The 20,307-nt window shown below is 37.1% G+C and overlaps 4 protein-coding genes across 4 annotated transcripts; 2 read left to right on the top strand and 2 right to left on the bottom strand.

Annotated features, from left to right (window-relative positions):
* Positions 1–52: 52 nt before the first annotated feature.
* On the top strand, positions 53–3,611 carry LOC113770270 (ABC transporter G family member 3-like). The gene is made up of 5 exons (XM_027314693.1): positions 53–734; positions 1,429–1,515; positions 2,349–2,621; positions 2,921–3,028; positions 3,258–3,611. Exons 1-5 carry the CDS (start codon positions 528–530, stop codon positions 3,513–3,515), a joined length of 933 nt encoding a protein of 310 aa, XP_027170494.1. The 5' UTR covers positions 53–527; the 3' UTR covers positions 3,516–3,611.
* Positions 3,612–4,500: 889 nt separating this feature from the next.
* On the bottom strand, positions 4,501–6,435 carry LOC113770261 (UDP-glycosyltransferase 86A1-like). The gene is made up of 2 exons (XM_027314681.1): positions 5,831–6,435; positions 4,501–5,728 (listed from the first exon to the last, which is right to left on the bottom strand). The coding sequence occupies exons 1-2, from the start codon at positions 6,348–6,350 to the stop codon at positions 4,800–4,802; spliced, it is 1,449 nt and encodes a 482-aa protein (XP_027170482.1). The 5' UTR covers positions 6,351–6,435; the 3' UTR covers positions 4,501–4,799.
* A 1,017-nt stretch (positions 6,436–7,452) lies between these two features.
* LOC113773169 (UDP-glycosyltransferase 86A2-like) lies at positions 7,453–9,176 on the bottom strand. Its single transcript, XM_027317741.1, has 2 exons — positions 8,654–9,176; positions 7,453–8,381 (listed from the first exon to the last, which is right to left on the bottom strand). The coding sequence occupies exons 1-2, from the start codon at positions 9,174–9,176 to the stop codon at positions 7,453–7,455; spliced, it is 1,452 nt and encodes a 483-aa protein (XP_027173542.1).
* A 2,768-nt stretch (positions 9,177–11,944) lies between these two features.
* On the top strand, positions 11,945–19,645 carry LOC113751650 (dolichol kinase EVAN). Its single transcript, XM_027295739.1, has 14 exons — positions 11,945–12,278; positions 12,556–12,668; positions 13,580–13,786; positions 13,979–14,083; positions 14,994–15,064; positions 15,169–15,249; positions 15,344–15,558; positions 16,579–16,768; positions 16,867–16,932; positions 17,587–17,675; positions 17,766–17,880; positions 18,658–18,709; positions 18,790–18,890; positions 19,100–19,645. Exons 1-14 carry the CDS (start codon positions 12,073–12,075, stop codon positions 19,211–19,213), a joined length of 1,725 nt encoding a protein of 574 aa, XP_027151540.1. The 5' UTR covers positions 11,945–12,072; the 3' UTR covers positions 19,214–19,645.
* The last annotated feature ends 662 nt before the right edge of the window (positions 19,646–20,307 follow it).

Raw genomic sequence — 20,307 nt, 5'->3', positions numbered from 1 at the left:
TTTTTGGTTTCTCAATCAGCAACATGAGGTAACTGTGATGTAGAAAAGTGCTTTGCTAATAGTCTTGGTAGTAAATTTCTTAGTGCATGCAACCCTTAATTTCTGCTTCCAGCAAAGGCTAAAGATCTTTAATTTAAGAACTTATTTTGGTTGTTGAAGGCTGGAACTTCTTGAGCGCTTCCACAAAATCGTTTATTAAAAGAGTGATGAAGATGTGTCTTGGCAAAAGTACATTTCTTTGTTTCACATACGATAAATTTAGTGTCACATGTACTTAGTCTGCCTATATGATCAACACATTGCAAATTGTGACCCAAAGTCAGGATAAATTGCAGATTTTTCTGTTGAGGGCATAATCCTACAATCTACAGAAACAAGTAGTAGGTTATTATAAAAACTCATCACTTCACTGCTTCCTAACGTGCTACTGTTTTTTCATTTCACTAGATTTTGCTTGAGCTATAATTTTTCATCAGGTGCATTATATGTAATACTTCCACCAAGCAAATTTCTAGAGTGGGTTTTTCATGCTTATGTTACAGGAAGGCCCATCTCTCAAAAGCAAGGGAAAGGCAAGCAATCCCACACGAATTGCAGTATTGACATGGAGATCATTGTTAATTATGTCAAGAGAGTGGAAATACTATTGGTTCCGACTGATACTTTATATGCTTCTTACACTCTGTATTGGTACTGTGTTTTCTGGATTGGGTCATTCCTTGTCGTCTGTTGTGGTAAGTTTGAGAATTTCTGCATAGCCTCCTTCTTTTGTTCAATCTTTCTTAATTGGCGAATGGCTTGACATGCATAAGACGCATTCTCTGAGGATTAATCTTATTTTATCAAGTTAACCTGTTATTCCTTTTCTCTTTCTTGGTTTTTCTTGTATTTACTGATACAATCAAGTTTTATGCTTGTAATATTTATTTAGAATTGGTCTGTTTAGTATACAACTCAGTTCTTATATTCAAACAAGTGACCTGTTGTTAGTTTTTGTTTCATGAGTACGTTACAAACTGTATGATTTGTGATGCAGAAGCTTCAATTACTGATGTTTTTGGCTTTTCAAGGATGTGGGATCTCTTGCTACTTTTGCTTCCCTAGCCATGTTCTTTCAGTTCATCAAGAATAGACAATTCTACCTGCATGCATCTAAGGACAAACATCTGTGAAACTTATTTCCAAAAATTAATGTTGTGACATTTCACCTAACAAAAGAGGGAATGGCTATTGCATGGCGTTGACTTGTGGCTGGACTAAAGCAAATAATAAAAATTATTTTTGGTCCTCCTTTTTCTCCTCCATTTGTTATTCTCTCTTTATATGTAGGAAAACATTTGTATCACAAAATGCTTTTTACTAGTGCTATTTTTATTCCACATGTGAGAAGGATTGTTTAGCTTTTTTTTTTTTTTTCTGAAATTGCAGACAAGAGTTGCAGCGATATTTGTGTTTGTGTCGTTTAATTCACTTCTAAGTGTTGCTGGAGTACCTGCACACCTGAAAGAAATTAAGGTAATGGGGTTGCTCCTCTTAATGCTAGTGTGGGTGCAAAGCCAATGCACTTGTTCTGTGAAGTTGTCTGCTTGATTATCTTAACTATGTTCAGTACTCTTCACTCGGATAAGTTTTTAAGTGTTGTTGCTGGTGGTGAGATTGATCACCTTTCAGCAAGAGGGATTCACCATGACAGTCTACTTGCTCCCAAAAATTCCGTTCCATTCTTGTCCTCATGAAAGCAAGATGCTCCCAACCATTCTCATGCATCATCTCCCCCCAGACACCCCACACCCCATCCCAATCAACGCCTATTTCTGCCATTACCACCCATATATATGTCATCATCCACCCCCGTGAATTCACTGCTGGATATTGATGTTTAATAGCACTGACTGCATTATACCTTCAGGGAAATAGATTTTGAGTAAGATACTTACGCTCTTTAAGGCAATCGATAGGATGCATAGACAGCCATGATAATAAGACATTGAAATAGAAACCAAATGCACTAGACTTCAATAGAAGTGGAGAAAAATGACTTGTGTTATATTTACAGAATCAAGCTGCATGACATCATTATCAGTCAGAAGGTGAGCATGATCAGCATTTACTGTGTCCCCTGATTCAAGGGGCCAAATCCAAGAGCCAATACATTTGGTAACATTTATATGCATGCAATACAGTTGGTGCAGCTGTTGATAATATGGTGATCAATGTTATAGTTCTGGACGACATTGGCATGTAGAATTCTTCGGTTCATCATCTCTTATGCCTGAGCATTGCATATCTTTTACCTGTAATTTTTTGGCTCATCACTCATCTGCACTATTTCTTTGTATGTTATGCAGATATATGCCTGTGAAGAATCGAATTTACATTCTGGGACATTTGTCTTCTTACTTGGGCAGCTCTTTTCCGGCATCCCATTCTTGTTCCTCATCTCCATTTCCTCAAGTCTCGTCTTCTACTTCCTTGTAGGCCTACGGGATGAATTCAGTTTCTTGATGTATTTTGTGCTAAACTTCTTCATGTGCCTGTTAGTAAATGAAGGAATGGTACTGCTGATTGTTTCCATTTGCCAAGAGGTCTACTGGAGCATCTTAACATTGGTGTCAGTACATGTGAGTTCTGCTCTACCCTTTTTTCTGGAAGTTATTTTTCCACTAGTTCCTTTAACACCTTAAACCATTTCTGAGTATCAGTTCAACACAAATGAGCACCATTGTGCACATTACTAAATTGCAGCTGTTCAAAATACCCAATAGACCCAGTTATCGAGAACATTTCTAGGGCATGGTTGCTTGTATCTTGTCATTCTTAGACCCGTACATGAGCCTTTGAACTGATTTGCGCTTATATTCGCCCAAGTTGATTCTCTGGCTTTTTTCCCATATGATAAATGCTACTGATTCTGCTGCAGGTGATAATGATGCTCTCAGCGGGCTATTTCAGAATTCGCAGTGCTTTGCCCAGGCCAATATGGATGTATCCCATATCCTATGTGTCGTTCCATACTTATTCTATCCAGGCAAGTTGATATCATTCTGATATGCCCAAAGTTGTATCATCAATTACGATTGATAAACCTTAGGTGCACTTCCAAGTCCTCCTTTCTAGGTGAAAGAATGTTCAACTTTACTTCCTCCCCCAGTCCTCCTGTCTGATTATAAGAATTGAAAAAAATTTGTAGTCGGAAACAAATTGATGTTAATCCAATTCTTTATTTGACTTCAAAAGTTCTGTTTCTTTGGCTTCAGGGGCTCTTGGAGAATGAGTATATTGGAAGTTCCTATGCAGTTGGGCAGGTGCGGACTATCTCTGGTTACCAAGCACTTCGAAACGTATATGACATATCTACCAGCAGTAGCTCAAAGTGGGAAAATTTACTCGTTCTGTTTCTGATGTGTGCTGGATATCGTATTCTTGTATTCGCGTTGCTACAATTTTGTGTTAGAAAGAAGTTCCCTGGTCGTAGATTTTTCCGGTGTAATCGAGAAACGAACAATCCGAGATAAATCGTATGCCCTATCTGGGCATACTTCCGTCTTTAGACAATTTTGCATGAGGTAAAAATGAAGATATATAGAATTCAGAATGCGAAGTATCCATCATTGTTTTTGGCGATTTCGTCTTCTGAAATTCCATGGCTGAAATATAGTAATTCATTTTAGGCCGCTTGCCTGAATTATTAAATCATTGCGCCATGGCTTCAGCAAATGGTGAGACTTAATTCTTAGGAATGCGGTACACAGGAGATGGCATGTCAAGTTTGAGATTCCTCTCTCAAATTTTAGTTGAAACCTTGAAAACTGGGAGTTTGGAACTTTTTGGAACTCTTTTTTCATTTCTGGTAAACTTTTGGAACTTCTTTATCGCTTGACTTCCTTTGGCATCAATGGCATGTGTCTTGGACTGCATTGGGTTGGCTTCCATGAATGGTGACTATTCTTGGCTCCCCCCATCTATACCCGCCCAGAAGAGTGTTCCTGCTGTCCGCACGAGCCCCCTTTTCCTCCATGATCATGTCCACAATCGCTTTGCAATCTGATTGGAATTCCACTTCCTTCCATTGTGCTTCTGAGGCCATCATCATTCCCATTTTGAGTGCTGCAGCCTCCACCAGTGGTTCGCTTGATTATGCCTCAGATCTTACGCATGCTTTCAGTAGTCTTCCTTTCCAATCTCTAGCAACAATTCCCGTTCCATTTCTGTCCAGACCTGTTGAGAAGGCAGCATCTGCATTGATCTTTACGACTCCTCTGCTTGGTGGTTTCCAGCTTTCTACAGTAGTTGATTGATAGGTTTGCTCAATGTACTCCCCACTTCCACTGTTCTGAGCTTCTATAAATTCTGTCCACTCCAGTTGTGCTTTTTGTACAGCGAGACCTACATCTACATTCATCTTCAGAGAAAATCATTGACATGGTAACTCCATAATTTTATACACATGTTACTCAAAATGCGGGTTGTCAATTGGCAATTGGCAATTGGCATGATAAGTGTGATGAATCATCTTTTTGGATCAATCTGTAACGAACACGAGCTACACATAACCCAAAGAAAAGGATCTAATGCAGCCTTAATATCACAGCATAATCCAAGTCAAACCTTAAGTTATGGTTGCATTCGAGGTGTCCAGCTAAATTGTTGGATGCTATCTATCAACTGAAATAAAACAGTGACCCAAGCTAACAAAGCGATACCATTTTTGAATATGCTTCTACTTGAACACTGGCAGCAACTGCCACCAACCAATCATCCTTTTTTCTTGTATACATATCACATTGGTGATTAGACAGTCAAGAAATGCAGTTGGATGATTGAATCTGAGTTTTCTTCTGAATAGCTTGATGAAAATCATTGATGAACTGATCCATGTTTCTTTCCGATGATCCTTCTCTTGACAGTGCGTGTTCCATTGTCCTTCTTAGTTCCTTGATTATGTTTTTGAGCTCATGGTTGCCTGATTTCATAAGAATGTTAATCTTCTCTGATACTTCAAGCTTAGTGATCTGGCTTTTGTCGCAAAGATTGATTCCAATCTTCCAATCAACCACTAGTTTGCGATTAGTGGGTTGATCAGCGATGAGTGGAAAACACATTAAAGGTACTGCATACCAAATGCTTTCCAAAATTGAGCTCCAACCACACTGAGTGAAGAATCCCCCAATTGCAGGGTGACTCAAAACTTGGTTCTGGAAGCACCAGGGTATGATCATCCCACGGTCGCCAGTTTCTTCCCTGAACCCTTTAGGCAATGGATCAGAATCATTAGAGCTTACAATATCAGGACGAAGCACCCAAACAAAAGTTACTTGGCTTAGTTTAACACCGTCAGCTATCTCCTGTAGTTCATTCTTTGTAACATGAGCATAGCTTCCAAAGGAAATGTACAAAACTGAGCCAGTAGGCTTGGTATCGAGCCACTGAGTGCAGTCAGACTTGGACCAAAGGCTTGTGGCCACTGCCACACGGCATTTGGTGAATTCCAATAGGGGTCCTATAGCGTAAAAAGGCACTTTTTTCCGGAGATCTGTCATGGCTTGGAGTTCTAGTTCGTGTACATTGTTGCTTAACACAAAATCTGCTTTCTTTGCATCGTGGATTGCCTTGAAAGTGATCTGATGACAGATTGTGTTTGTCTCTTCTTCTTGAAGATATGACGTCAAATCCTTAGGCTCAATGGATTGAACCCCTGGTATGTAGTCTATTGCATCCTCGCGCCTATCTGATCACAAGAAAGCTTAAGTCTTAGCGGAATATACTTTTCGATGCGATTGAATTTTGCACAAGTAATAATACGCTTAAGGGAGAGGGGGAGAGAGACTACCAATGCAATCGAAGTGACCATTTAATCTCAAAAGATCCAGATGATAGTAAATGGTGAAAACTGTAGCTGGTTGTGTCCAGAAAGAAGCATACAGAAGTCCATGTTCCTTTGCAACACGCCCAAGCTGCACAAGGAATGAATCAGCAATCAGGCAACTCACTGGAGGTCCTGATTCCACAAGTCTTTGAACAGCTTCGTCTATGTGAGCAGAGAAGACATGGAACATTGCAGCCATGAACTGATCATGGTTGAGTGACCTATCAAACTCTAGAGGAAGACCATCGGACACGGTGGTGTAATGAATATCAAGTCCTGATTTCTCTTGCATCAGAAAAGATGTCTTCATCGCTGTCCTTTTGAGTGTTGAGGTGATTTGGTGATGTATGGATTGAGTGTTGATGAAGGTTATGGTGAAACCTTTTGATGCTAGCTTGATCGCTAACTGGACTGCTGGATTAAGATGGCCTTGTAGTGGCAAGCATACTAAGATGGCATGAGGCTTCTGTTGTATACAATCCATTTTTAAATCTTTTTCTTAACAATGAACTTTTTTTGTGAATGAGCTAGATTGAGTAGTAGAGTTGCAAACGGAGGTTGAAGGGAGGCCAAAGATGAGACAAAATGTGTTCAGTAACGTAAAGAGATGTCTAATTTATCAAATTGCAGAGAAGCTTATCGCGTAAATTAAATTAAGTGGTGGGGAATCCAGATGACACAACAGATTTCTCTTTCAGACTGGAGATATTCTTATCCATACTGTATATTCCAAACTCCAATACATGGTTCATCTTTCGAGACACTTATTCTTTTTCTTTTTTTTTTTGGGTAAGTTTCGGGACATAGAGTCAAGCAACTTGCATCGTCAAAAGCTTGGCTGACCGAGTTCAAGATACTCCCTTCTGTATAACGAGTCGAGTTCGAGCATCAGTAGTAACTACTTAAGCACTTGACGAGTTTTATCGAGTATTTATATTATTTATATATTATATATTATAATTATTGAATGACTATTATGGATTCGTATTTTAATAAATTTACATGAAGTAATGTTCAATTAAAAAAGTGATGGATGACAAAATAGTTCTCACAAATCTAAAATGTAAAAAATTAAAAAAAGAAAAGAAAAACTCGAGCTCGAGCTTGATAAGGTTTGCAGTTTACTCGAACTCAAACGAGTCGAGTTTATGCTTAATTTTCATTGTGTCGAGTCGAGTTCAAACTCAAATTTATATACTCGTTCGAACTCGAGCTCAAGTAGCACTGATAGTGATCGAGTTCGATCTCAAGCATGGTGCTACTCGAGCTCGATTCAGCTTGATAACATCCCTAGATCTATTTGATTACAAACAATGAAGTATACAACATATTTTCTATTTTTGGAATGTCCGAGATGAACTTTTTGGCTAATAACTATGTTGATTGAGCTTTCATTTTCATTGAATATTGATTGAGCATTAATTTGTTACAGGTATATAGATACACGGACAACATAATCCCACGCAATAGAATGTATGCGTTATCGTTTTCATGAATTGATAAATATCATACAACCTGCAGTATAGAAGTACGAACTATCAAGAAACCTAGTTTATATTTTTAAACTACTTAAAAAGACTCGGGAACTAATTAACAACCTTCTGCGTTTGGTTTTTCTTCTCAAGAGTGATCTTCAAATCTCTGATAAATCGGTCCATATTTTTCTCTGACGATCCATCTTCTTTTAATGCCTTTTCTAATGTCTTTTTCACTACCTTGATTGCATTTCTGAACTCATCCCCTGATTTCTTACTCATCAAACGGTTGATCTTCTGCGAAACTTCAACCTGAGTAACAGATACTCTATCATAAAGATTAGCTCCAATCTTCCAATCATCCACCACTAGTTTCCGATTAGTAAACTGGTCAGTATACAAAGGAAAACATAATAATGGAACTTCACACCAAATGCTTTCCAAAATTGAATTCCAACCACAATGAGTCAAGAACCCTCCAATTGCAGGGTGCCTTAACACATTTATTTGACAACACCAAGGTATGACCATCGCTCGGTCACTGGTCGCAGCTCTGAATCCATCAGGCAACGGATTACGATCCTCCGAGCTAACAATATCAGGTCGAAGCACCCAAACAAAACTAATATTGCTTTCTTGTATACCATTTGCTATTTCCAACAAATCCCTTTTTTGGACGTGAGCATAGCTACCGAATGAAACATACAAAACTGAGCCAGGAGGTTTGGTGTCTAGCCAATGGGAGCAGTCTGACTCGGACCACAGGCTCGTGGCCACACAACTCTTGGTGAACCCTGATGGAAACATGGGTCCGACTGGAAAAATTGGAAGTTTCTCCTGTAGAGCAGATATGGTCTCGGGCTCGAGTTCTTCAACTGTGTTACATAGTACAAAATCTGCATCTTGTGCATCCTTGAATGCCTTATAGATAATTTTGTGACATACTGATGTTGGGTACATTTCTTGGAGATATGATGGCATATCCAGGGGTTCTAATGGTTTTACACCAGGAATGTAGTCAATGGGGTCTTCACGCATGTCTAGTAGGAAAAAAAAAGACAAAACAAATATTCAACCATCAACAAGTAGCTATAAATAAATTGAATTTCCGCTATATTCTTATAAGTCAGTCACTGGAGGAGTATCAAAGTGTGATCAGGCCAAAAAGAAAAAGTTTGACTTGGTTCAGAATATTATTTTGTTTTCATTTTATCTGACATAGTGAAGTTGGTAATTTTTTTCTTTCTTTCTTTTTAAATCTTGGTAGTTTGTAGATCCCAAAAAGATCCAGATGACAGGAAAATTTACGTACCTATGCAACCAAAGTGGCCATTGAGCCTCAAAAGATCCAAATGATAATACAATGAAAAAACTAAAGCCGCCTCTGTCCAAAGAGAAATGTATACAAGTCCATATTTCTTAGCCAACATGCCAGGCCATACAAAGAACGTATCAGCGATCAAATAACTAACAGGAGGTCCAGACTTGACAATCTTTTGAACTTCCTCTTCAACATGAGCTGAGAAGACATGCAACAAAGCAGCCATGAACTGGTCATGATTGAGTGACCTATCGAACCCTAGAGGAAGGCCGTCGGGCACGGTGGTGTAACGAATATCGAGTCCCGATTTTCGTACTTCAGCAAAGATATCTCCTTGGCCATTAATGTTTTTATCTCCTGATGTAATGTTGTTATGTATGGATTGAGTGTTGATGAAGGTGATGGTGAAACCTCTTGAAGCAAGCTTGATGGCCAAATGGACCGATGGGATTACATGGCCTTGTAGAGGATAACTAACCAAGATTGCATGAGGCTTTTGGGGAGAAATTGCCATTTTTTTGAGCTTGATCAATTGTCTGTGAGGAAGAAGAAAGGAAGAAGAAAGAGCATGGAAGAGAGTTAGCGAGGATGTTTAGGGTGTACTTGGCTTTCTTACGTAGAAGTTATAGGGTTAGAAAATCTCATACTAAATATACTAAATCGAGTCTATGGACATAATCAAGATTGGTATGACCGAAGAAGCCTTCTTTCCGGAGGAGGGACTCAATATATATTGCCAACTATAGAAAAAGTTGCTTCATGTGTGGAAGTTCTCTTTGTGGAATAATGCAATGTACCATATATGAAAGTTGATCGAAACTTCAGCCATGGCAGACCATTGAGGATTTGAGACGAAAATGCTTTTTTATTCAACGTGAACGGACATCATAGGCCCCCTGATATTTTTATTCAGAAACAATTCTAAGCAGTTGAGCCAAGTCAAAATCATTTGAGCATGTTAATTTGGTACTTACGCCATTGTTAATTTTTAAAAATTTTTAAAATTATTTTAGTAGAGGAATGATGGAATTTAAAGAACAGAAAGGGAGAAGGGGACGTACATTTGAAACCAAACTGTAAATCCTCAATTCTCAAGTTTAGCCACTAATCCAATACATTCTCAATCATTGTAAAAATTTATTCCACACAATTGGTGTTGACAAAGAATGGTGTCCTATGCGTGAATAGGCAAATACTCAAGTAAATCAAGATTCTTGACTTAGTTTAGTGAAAGCACATACCATATTGCTGCAAAGTCGGGTTTAATTAGCTCAATTTATATAAAAGCAAAAATTCCCAACTGTTTGATTACTCTTCTTTTCGTTCAAAACCACCAGAAAATTATATACGTGAAGGAATGAGAGTTAATTAGTGTTTCAAAAAGATTTTGGAACCTAATTTGGTTTGACATTAACATTATGGAATGGAACAAATTGAATATTTTACAAGCAATTGAAGGGGCGAAAATGGAGTGCGTGAATATTTTACAAGCATTCAGGTTGCCAGGGGAGGCTGGTTAATTAAACAAGTAGCCAATGTAATACATTTGATCTTGAGAAATTCTCTTCCCTTTGCATCTTATTCATAGAATTCCACTTGGCATGGTCTGTGGATCTCTTGAATTCATTGACACCATTCCCTCTTTCATATTTTCTTGAATACTCGAAATTGTACGCAGAATAAGAACCCCGATTGGGGCGCCAATCAAGATGCTAATCCGCTCAATTTTGGTAAGGCACATTGAAGAGAACAGGCCTAACTACACAGCGAAGATTGGCATTTCATGGGTAACAATAATATCTTTTCTTTGCCTTCCCTTTGCTAATAATAATCACATCGTTGATTGATATATAGGTTGCAAAGTCATAGACATTAGTCTTCCTAAAGTACAAGTTATTTCTCATTAGCCACTTCTAATTCCATTTTTTTTTTTATCAATAGTCACTTGTTTATCTTACACTTACTCATATTCCTACTCTAACCTGTTCTAAGGAGGAGGGTCCAACTAGGTCTATTAAAAAATCGATGGGAACTGAATTACCATCGAACTAAACTGAACCACCATCGAATTACCCACTTTTAATTTGTATATAGTAATTGCAACATATCTTCCTCCAAAGATAATAGTGCTCTAGACAGAATATAATTTGGAAATGAGCAAATTCAACTATTCGAGCAAATTATACATACAGAAGTTGACCTTGACAAAAACAAAAAAAAATCTATTCGAGCAAATCTAGAAACAGGAGACGAAACCAATGGCTGTTGGGTCGTTGGACACCGCAAAAAAGGTTTTAAAGCCCTTTATAGGGTGGGATGTCAAGATTGAAACTTTGTCTTCTATTAATTGTTACTAATATATGGTTTCTATTAAATGTAAAGGGTGAGTGTGCAGTAGCGCACCCTTTTTAATCTAGAGGTGGAAATCAGGAGAATGTCAATGCAGAATTAGCATATGATCTTATATTTATAGATATTTAGTCCCTTTGAATTGCTATTTTCTAGAGTTTTTATAGAAAAATGTACTATAGTAATTTGATATATATGGTATATAAAAGTCATTAAAAAATGTATTCACGAAAAATGAAAAATTTTTTTGGAGAAAAATGGTAATCCAAACAAACAATGCAACGCAAGGTTGCGATATTGCTTTAGAAAATATTAGAGTCGTGAAATTTACCAGATAAAAGAGAATAAAAATAAGATAACAAATAGTGGGATCCTACTTTTTTTTTTTTTAATATTATCCATTTACAAATATAGACTAATTGAAGAGTTTAGTTTTTTCCTAAAATTATGTATGTATTCATCTAATCCTCATAAATTATACACTTATGTTTAAAACATTTACTCACCTTATTAAGCTATTTCAATCTAATTCTACTCGAGCAGCTCCAATCGAAGGTCATTGGATCAAGATTGTCACATTATATAGTTCAGTATAGACACTTGTACACTACTAGAACAAATATAAATGTGCGCATTAATATAGCAATATATAAAAATACAATAAATCTTCTCATTCATTGAAATTTGTGCTTAATTTTTTTTTAATTTTTACATATTATTGTTGTAGTGTTTTTATTAGTATTTATTGTTCTAAATGTAAATTGCTCGTGGAAGCAGAAGCCTCTGATTCGGAATATTCCGAAATCATTGACTGCATTGGGAAACGAACCAACCAAAACGGTGGGCCAACCTTAACGTACTGTTAACGGCAACGGCATAGATAAACCTCCTGCGCGCCAAGTCCCCATCGTCTACTAGTCCATTTGTTTCACCTTAAAAACGCGGCTTTTAAATTTCTTCCCAGAATTCTTCCAAAAAAAAAAAAAAAATTCCCGGTAAACGGAATTTCCCACCTTCAGCCGGAAAAAAGAAACATTGGCCTGGAGGAGGAGCTGGGAGGAATGGCGGTGCCGGCGGCTTTGCAGTGGATGAACGGCGAAAGAGGGGTGTTGGTGCTTTACATAGCTAGGATCCTCTACGCCGCGCCCATTTCTCTCCTAGCTGAATCCATTGCTCTGGGTATTCTTTCTCTTTTTGCCCTATCCCTGGAAATCTCCGCCGATCATGATCATGATCATGATCCCTTTTCTCGGTTCTTCAAAACCAGGTATTTTATGCATCAGTCCATTCACAAATGACAGAAATTGCGGAATTAGGGTTTTAACTGGATTCTGCAATATTTAACTGTTAGATTATTCCATTTCTGTGTTTTTTCTCCTAACAATTGTTAGCTGAAATAGGGGGGCTTACTTCAGAATCTTGAAGCTCCAGAATTTTGTAATTGTGAAATAAATTGTAATCCACATTTTTTTAATATTAAGTTGGACTTTAGAGGTGATTTTGCATTGCATTTATTGGTTTGGGTGAAATTGATTGTTGTGTAGGCCAGGTGTATCGTCTGGGATACTGCTGGGGGCAGTGACACTTCCGGGATTAATGCTGTCAAGGTTGATACAAATGCTTAGAGGGTTATCTTTAAATGAGGTTGGAGTTGCAGGTATACTATAATGTTGCATACACAAGACCTAAGCTTTGTGACCTTTCTGGAATAAATTAAAATTTTGATATTTTAAACATGAACGGATTTGGATTAGGAACCAGATATGGAAATTTGAGTAACAAAATGGTCAATCGCCAAAAAATTGGAAAAATCCTGTGTAGTGTCAACTTTGCTAGCTACTTGCTAAGGTTGTCTACATTTTGAAAAGCAAATAAGTGATTTCCACAGACGAATTTTCAAGAAACTGCTGTTCTTTATGGGTGCAATTTCCCATCTTCTTATCTCTGTATACTACCCTTATTACCTGATCTTACTTATTTTGACTTTGGATCAGGGAAGACTTTTATAATAGTAGGGTAAATTTGGATGGTCTTTATTAGCTTTTAGAAGTTTCTTGGCTTTAGCATTATCTATTTCTTGTTATATATCGCTTAAAGAAACTTAAAGCTTGCAACCTTAGGATTGTAGAAAACAGGTCAGCCTAGCTTTGTTATGTTTAGGGTTGTCTTTGTAGCACAAAGTTAAAACTCAATCTTAGTTAGATAGCTGAAGAAACACCAGCATTCACATTATACTTTGTGATTATCCATAATTTGGGGCAAGAATAGGATTATACTAAGAAAAAAATGAGTACGGTAACATTAGGAGGATTAGCATTTATTTGACAAGAAATCGAAACCATCACATTGAGTCTCAGGATAATTTCTTTCCAGTAATATTGCAAAACTGATGTATGAATTCGGTGGATTTGAATTTCTCAGGATGCAAGGTATTAAAACAGAAAACTACCACAATGAACAAGAATCACAGAATCATTTTTTGCCATCATTATTTGTATACTTTGTCTTTTGCATTAGCATAGAAGACCTATAACGTGATTAACTGGTTTTTTCTTCTACCTTATACAGACCTTGAAAATCTACAATTGCAATACTGGGCTACCTTTGCCAGTTGCTTCAGTGTGCTAGTTTGCTTCGATGTTATTCTTCAGAGACAAGACAATGGTGTTCCTTCTGTTGATAGTTGCAGTAATTGGAATAAAAAGTTTAGCTTAAGCTGCATAGCCTTGTGTGCAGGAATCTGCTGCATTGCCTTCTCAGCTAAGTATCAGTTTGGTAGGTGTCTGATAGGTCTTTGAGAATGTCTTATGAAGTTTAGGGTGCTGGAAGAACTGTATACATTCTTTTAGCTTGGATTATCCTGATTTAAGTGATAAAAATCCATGCTGATAGATACTTTGTTTCTGTTGATCTTTTGTTTTCTTCTCTTGGTGGCACTCCTTCCCTCGCCCTGCGTTATCTACACAGGGTGGCAGATGGTATTTATGTTATTGTGGGTGGTCTTTCACGGACTAGTGGCATCAAAACTAATTCAGAGAATTCTTCGAACATTTCCAGCTTGCGTTTCCATTGGTAGGTTATGTTACTGTGAAGTATTGATTTGTTAATTGGATGCAGCCTTTCTCTTAATGTTTAATTCCACCTTGCACCCTTCAACTATACCCAAATTCCGGCTTTGGTCCCTAATCTTTACCGCAGGATACTTTAACCCCTTAAAATTTATTCAACTACAGTCTCTAGAGCATAATGCTTTTTATACTTTAGTTGGGACAGATTTTATTCTTGAGCAGACAAATTATATACTTCACAGACTAAGGTGGGAAAGATTTTATATTTTGGGGACTAGAGTGTCGCACTTTAAAGTGTAGGGACCACATTGGAAATTCAGGTATAATTGAAGGGTGCAAAATAGCCCTTTTCTTAATAAACAAAAATAACTGAGAAGACTATATAGGTATTAATACTGCTACTTTTGTGATTCATTAGGCTATTTTAAGATTTTACAGGAATGTGTGTCATCTATGAGATATAAAAAGCTTATCTTTGACCTTTAGCTGATGAACTGCTCAACCAGCTATAAACATGTAATCTATATTTTTTCACCTTCAACAAAAGTGTTTACTAGCCTTACCTTTAGGAAAACTATAATCACCATTTAAAATGCTAGTAATGGCACAAATATCAATGTTTCTTTGTGTTTCAACTTGGTAGTTGTCTCTATATTGTTGGTGTCTAATTCGCTTACAGTACAGAAATGAGTTTCAGTATTAATCCGATACACTGTTCGAGAATGATAGGTGTTCTTAATTATAGGATATTCTAGCTGTTCTTTAGCAACATTGTCTGCGCTTAATCTAATTTGTTTTCAGAAGGTACTCATTTAACAACTTTGAATTAGAATTGGATGCTATAATTCTCTGATTTTCTAATATGCTTGATTGCCTGATCTTCTGAGTGGTGGGATTGTTATCTCTATATTTAGGAGAAGCACTTTTGGTTACTTCTGGCCTTGTTATCTATTTTGGAGACATGCTTCAAAACACTGTTGCAAAGGTAAGTTTGATTTTTTTGCTTCTCAAAAATAGCCAGATTATATAACTTTATTTTCTTCATTTTCCTTATTTTTGCTTACAAGAAGCAATTCTCTGACTGAACAGATTTTTGGGTATTGGGCATCCTTAGGATATCTTCCTGTGCAATATGTTGTCAAAAGAAGTGAGATAAGTACCATTATTCAGGTAAAGTACTGCCAAATTACTCTTTCCTTTGGAGCAGAGATATGCATTATAAATGATATTTACCTTGTGGTGAGAACTTTTGTATCTGATGCAGGGCATGACAGTTGGCCTCCTCCTCTTTCCTCTGTTTTTGAAACTGATTTTTCAAATCTCTGGACATTTCAAGTTTGTGGACATTTCTAGGGAGAGAGCAAACCATGAGATGAAGAAGTCCTTCATCTTTTATGCTTCCCTTGCATTTCTGTTGATTGTGGCTATTCCTTTATGGATGCAGTTTGTTCAAGATTTTCACATGCATCCTTTGTTCTGGTACTACCTTCTGCAACTTGTTTCCATGTCATATTGGTAGTTTAGTTTTTTCTTCATTCACTTATTACGGAGGCAGATAGGTAATTTTTGGGTTGTTCCTGTGGAGCTAGTTTCCTGGTAAATGGTCATCAGATTGTCTTCTGTAGGGATGGGTGTTTAAATTGCCCACTTATTTTCCAATTAAGCCTCTGCCATCTCTCCCATTCCTCTAGTGCATTTCAGGTTTAGTAGATCAGAAATTTGTTAGCTGGAGGAATTTCTATGAGAGTTGGATATACTTAAAGTTTAACTTTGATGAAAGAGCCACTACCTTGGTGGCTGTTCCATTTTTGGATCTCTATTCGTGCACTTAAGGGAAGGAAATTTAAGTAGAAGGTGTGTGATGATTGTGTGCATCATATCTTTTTTCAGAAAAGTAGGGAGCTTTATCTTTAGTAACTGAATACTGCTAGTTAGTCAATGGAAATGCATTAGATATTGTGTGTTAGTACATTGCGTAATGTATTTGAAGAAACATATTTATTCAGAAAGTTATAAATTGAGTAGCATGTAGTTACTTTCCCCTGGTTGGGTGAACCTGAAATCTGAAAAAGCCTTTGAAGTACAAATTACGACTTGATCAGGCAATACAAGTGAACTTGATCAAGGAAAGTTAAGGATTCCATTAGTGGTGTTTTAAATCAATCACTTGGATGTTCACTAACCATGAAAGCAAATTGACTGGTAATACTTGGAAATTCATTCGCTTTGTGACTGGTAATACTAATCTCATTAGTTTATCAGCAAAACTTGGAAATGAGATCTCATTAATGGCCTCACTCTTGAAATGTGAGTGTAATATGTAATTTGTTACTCCTTGATACATGGACATACGGAGGAATATACCTATTATTTGAGACAAAGCTTCATAATGGACTCTGTCAGATAATAGTTGTTTATCTTAGTATTATTGTTGTGTTGTAAGTGTACTTTCGCATCTGAGTTTAACATGTTGACTTTGCTTATTCTGATTCATGCTAGGGTGCTTGACTTTGTATTCTCAGAACCACTTAAGACACTGTCATTATGTACCTATTGGATAGCTCTAATATATGCATCAGTTACACGGTTTTATGATATATCAAAGAATAGTAAGACTGAGAGGATTCTTCTTCGGAAATACTACCATCTGATGGCAGTTGTTATCTTTGTGCCTGCTCTTATACTTCAGGTGAGATCAAAACAACAAGGTATACTTGTATTTTCAAGTGATCTTTTAGCATATCAAGATTATATTGAAATTTGTGTTGACCATATAATGACATGCAGCCGGAGTTTCTTGACCTGGCATTCGGTGCAGCTTTGGCAGTTTTCTTGATATTGGAAATCATACGAGTAAGTTCCACTCTGAAACTACATGTTTGCTTCCAAATTCTTCTTTGAACAAGAAATGGTGACTGTTACCAGTAACACCTTGGTGCGAATTTTTGATGCTCAATGATCACTTGTAGTAGTTCAGAATTATTAACAATTAATATGGTGAATACCAGAACATACAGTCTTTCTGCTTTAGACTTTGGAAATTGTGTTAGAATGATTAAATAAAATATTCTTCCACTGCTTTCGGACTACAGTAAGTTTATGATTACTTTTCATTTTAGTTCTCTGAGTATGCTAATGTATGTTTCACTTTATCTTCAAACTTCTCTCAATAAGTATCATTTTATGCCTTTGTTTTTTCCAGTCATAATAAGTCATTGCCTTAGATTATAAAGAATTGAAAATGCTGAAAGACACAATGCTTAACTGAAACAAATCAAAGTTTGAGGGCTCAAGAAAAAGTTATTGAAATTGCGGGGCTTGCTTGGAGTTTTATCTGACATTTAATCTTGATCAGGGGTCTTACTTATTTTGAGCCTTTTTCCCCTGACAATAAAATTCTCAATCGGTTTCCACAATGCTCCAGCTTTTAACATGCTAGACTTTTGTGGTTTTCCATTATTGGATAACTTCTTTTTATGTCTGCAATTAACCATTTTCTCTAGGCAGGTATGGAGAATTTGGCCTCTAGGACAACTTGTGCATCAATTCATGAATGCTTTTACGGATCACCGTGACTCAGAGATTCTTGTTATCAGGTTTTATTTTTGAAATGATTCCTACGTTTGCAAGCTGTGTTGCAAATAATTCTTCTGAAGTTTCAATCATGTTTTCATTGTTCCCTTCAGCCATTTTTCGCTATTGTTGGGCTGTGCTCTTCCTATTTGGTTGTCTTCTGGCTTTAACGATCGACCTCTTGCCCCTTTTGCTGGAATTTTGAGCCTCGGAATCGGAGATACAATGGTGAGACTGGTTCAGTTTCTGATTTTTGTCAACTGTTTGTTGCTTTTGTTTACTTCAATTGTTACTCGGTCATGACAATGCTTGATTCAATGCTGAAAATTTTTTAATTGATTGCACATTGTGCAAATTTGTTTGCCTCAAAATGTTCTTCAAACAATATCCATATATGATGTTTTTACATTCTCCTAACGAGTTTGTGGTACTTAATTTGAGCAACCTACTTCTTGCTATATCCACATAAGATTTTTTTATATTCTCTTAATGAGTTTGTGGTACTTAATTTGAGCAACCCACTTCTTGCTATTATAAGTTTTTGCCAGTTGATATAGATTTATACATGAAATTGGGGTTCATTTGAGAGTAGGCCATGAATTTGTAGAAGTAGAGCAAGCTTTCACGTAAGGGCATTTGTAGGCAGGCATTTTTCTAATATAAAGCAATGCTTCACATAATAAATGGTTGAATAAGGGTACATTTCTTGACTAAATGGAGTAACATTCACTTGCTTCCCCACTCAACGCTGCCCACAACCCCAAAAAAAATAAAAAATGAACCTAAATTATTGGTTTAGAATGTTCAAGTGCAAGATCGAGTTATGAGGTTAAATCCTTGACATAAATTGTTTGGCATCTATCCTCTCTCTCTCCATTTTTTTTTCAAATTCATTTGCTAAACTTGCTGTTCGACATTTGACTATGGAACTTTTTTACCTCTGACATTCTGGCAAGCCTGCTAGAATGTTTTGTTCCTGACTATGTTACTTAAAATTCCCTTTAGGCTTCAATGGTTGGCCACAAGTATGGGGTTCTACGATGGAGCAAAACTGGCAGTAAGTGCTCATTCAAATTTTTTCATTTTTTTATTCTTCTTTTATCTGTAAACTAGGGTATTATATTCTCTCCTTGTCAGAGAAAACAATTGAAGGAACTGCAGCTGGTATAACTTCTGTCTTGGTCGCATGTTCTGTGCTGCTTCCCCTTTTAGCTACAACTGGGTACATTTTTAGTCAGGTCTCACTCTCTCTCTCTCTCTCACATATGATGATGATTAAGAATTATCTAATGTTTCCATAGTCCTCATCAGCTTCAGTTCATGACCACTTTCCTTTAGCTGTTTCTATAGAAAGTTGAATGGATCATGATGATTTGAGTTTTTTTATTTCAGAGAACTATAATAGTCCATTTGGTTTATCATACTTCTCCGTGTTTGTGTTGTGCAGCACTGGTTTTCTCTACTTGTTGCAGTGACCACTAGCGGGCTGTTGGAGGCCTATACAGCACAGCTTGATAATGCATTTATACCTCTTGTTTTCTACAGCCTACTTTGTCTGTAATGTGACTGCGTCATGCATCAGAAGTAACATAAATGAACCCATTGACGGCCAACAACCAATTTTCTGGGTAGTGTTCCTGACTTGTGAGTTGTGACTCTGTGCTTCATTGAGCACTCAGTTCGTAGATGTTAATGACATGGACCTGTCCGTTAGGCCATAGGTTAGTCTCATCGTGCAAGAGGCCGAGTTAACCAGTTTTGATGTTGTATCATTGTCCCAGTTTTGATGTCGCATTAGTATTTGTACAGGAATAAGCACTCCATGTACAGCTTTTACTTCGCATCATGATGTAGCAGAGTCAAATTTAGGGAACTCATGTAGCAGTGTATATTGGAAGTTCTGCAATCAATGCAGATAAATGTTGCGACATATTAGCTGGTGTTGCAATTCCTTCCGTTTATTCATATGTAGAACCCATGTTGATACCGTTCATTCTCACGTTCACTGCTGTTCGTTAATGGCATGTATCTGCACAAGGCACAGTTCTTTGCAAATTGCAGGAGCGTGAAACATAAGCATTGCATAAGGTTGTTTGGCCTGAAGAGTTAATTTACATCTACTTTTTTTCACCGTCAATGGAAAAGACTCGAAAACTTCCCCAAGGGATCCACAAAACAAAGTGACTGCCCAGTTCTCAAATACCTCCTTCGTTTCATCTCGGAACATTTTGGGGTGGTACATATGTAGAAAGTGTCAGTTTCAAGATCTAAATTAAGAATCAAGGGAAGCTTATTTATGTGTCCAATGCAAAATCGCGTGAGTACTAGCAATTGGCTTTTTGAAAACTGAGCTCCAAATTTCTCAAATTTCCAAGTTCCATTCAGTTGACAAAAGCACCTCCACTCTTTAACCAACAAACACCAAGGGAGAGGGAGGGAGGGACGGAGTGTTGGATTGGGTGGTAATGTACTAAGGTGAGTGAGATTATAAGTAGAGGTTTTGAATTCAAGACTTCTCACTTAAAAAAGTTCAAAAAAAAAAAAGAAAAAAATAATTATTTTTTAAATAATAGAACTGGACAATGCAACAGATTTGATATTTTCTTCACTGTAACTATGGCTTATCAAAAGAGAAGCTTTCCACTCAAAAAATGG

The sequence above is a fragment of the Coffea eugenioides genome, chromosome 1 (assembly GCF_003713205.1).
Source record: "Coffea eugenioides isolate CCC68of chromosome 1, Ceug_1.0, whole genome shotgun sequence".
In the NCBI taxonomy this organism is placed as follows: Eukaryota; Viridiplantae; Streptophyta; class Magnoliopsida; order Gentianales; family Rubiaceae; genus Coffea; species Coffea eugenioides.
Note: the sequence above shows the minus strand (reverse complement) of the source record. Positions and strands in the feature narration are given on the sequence as shown.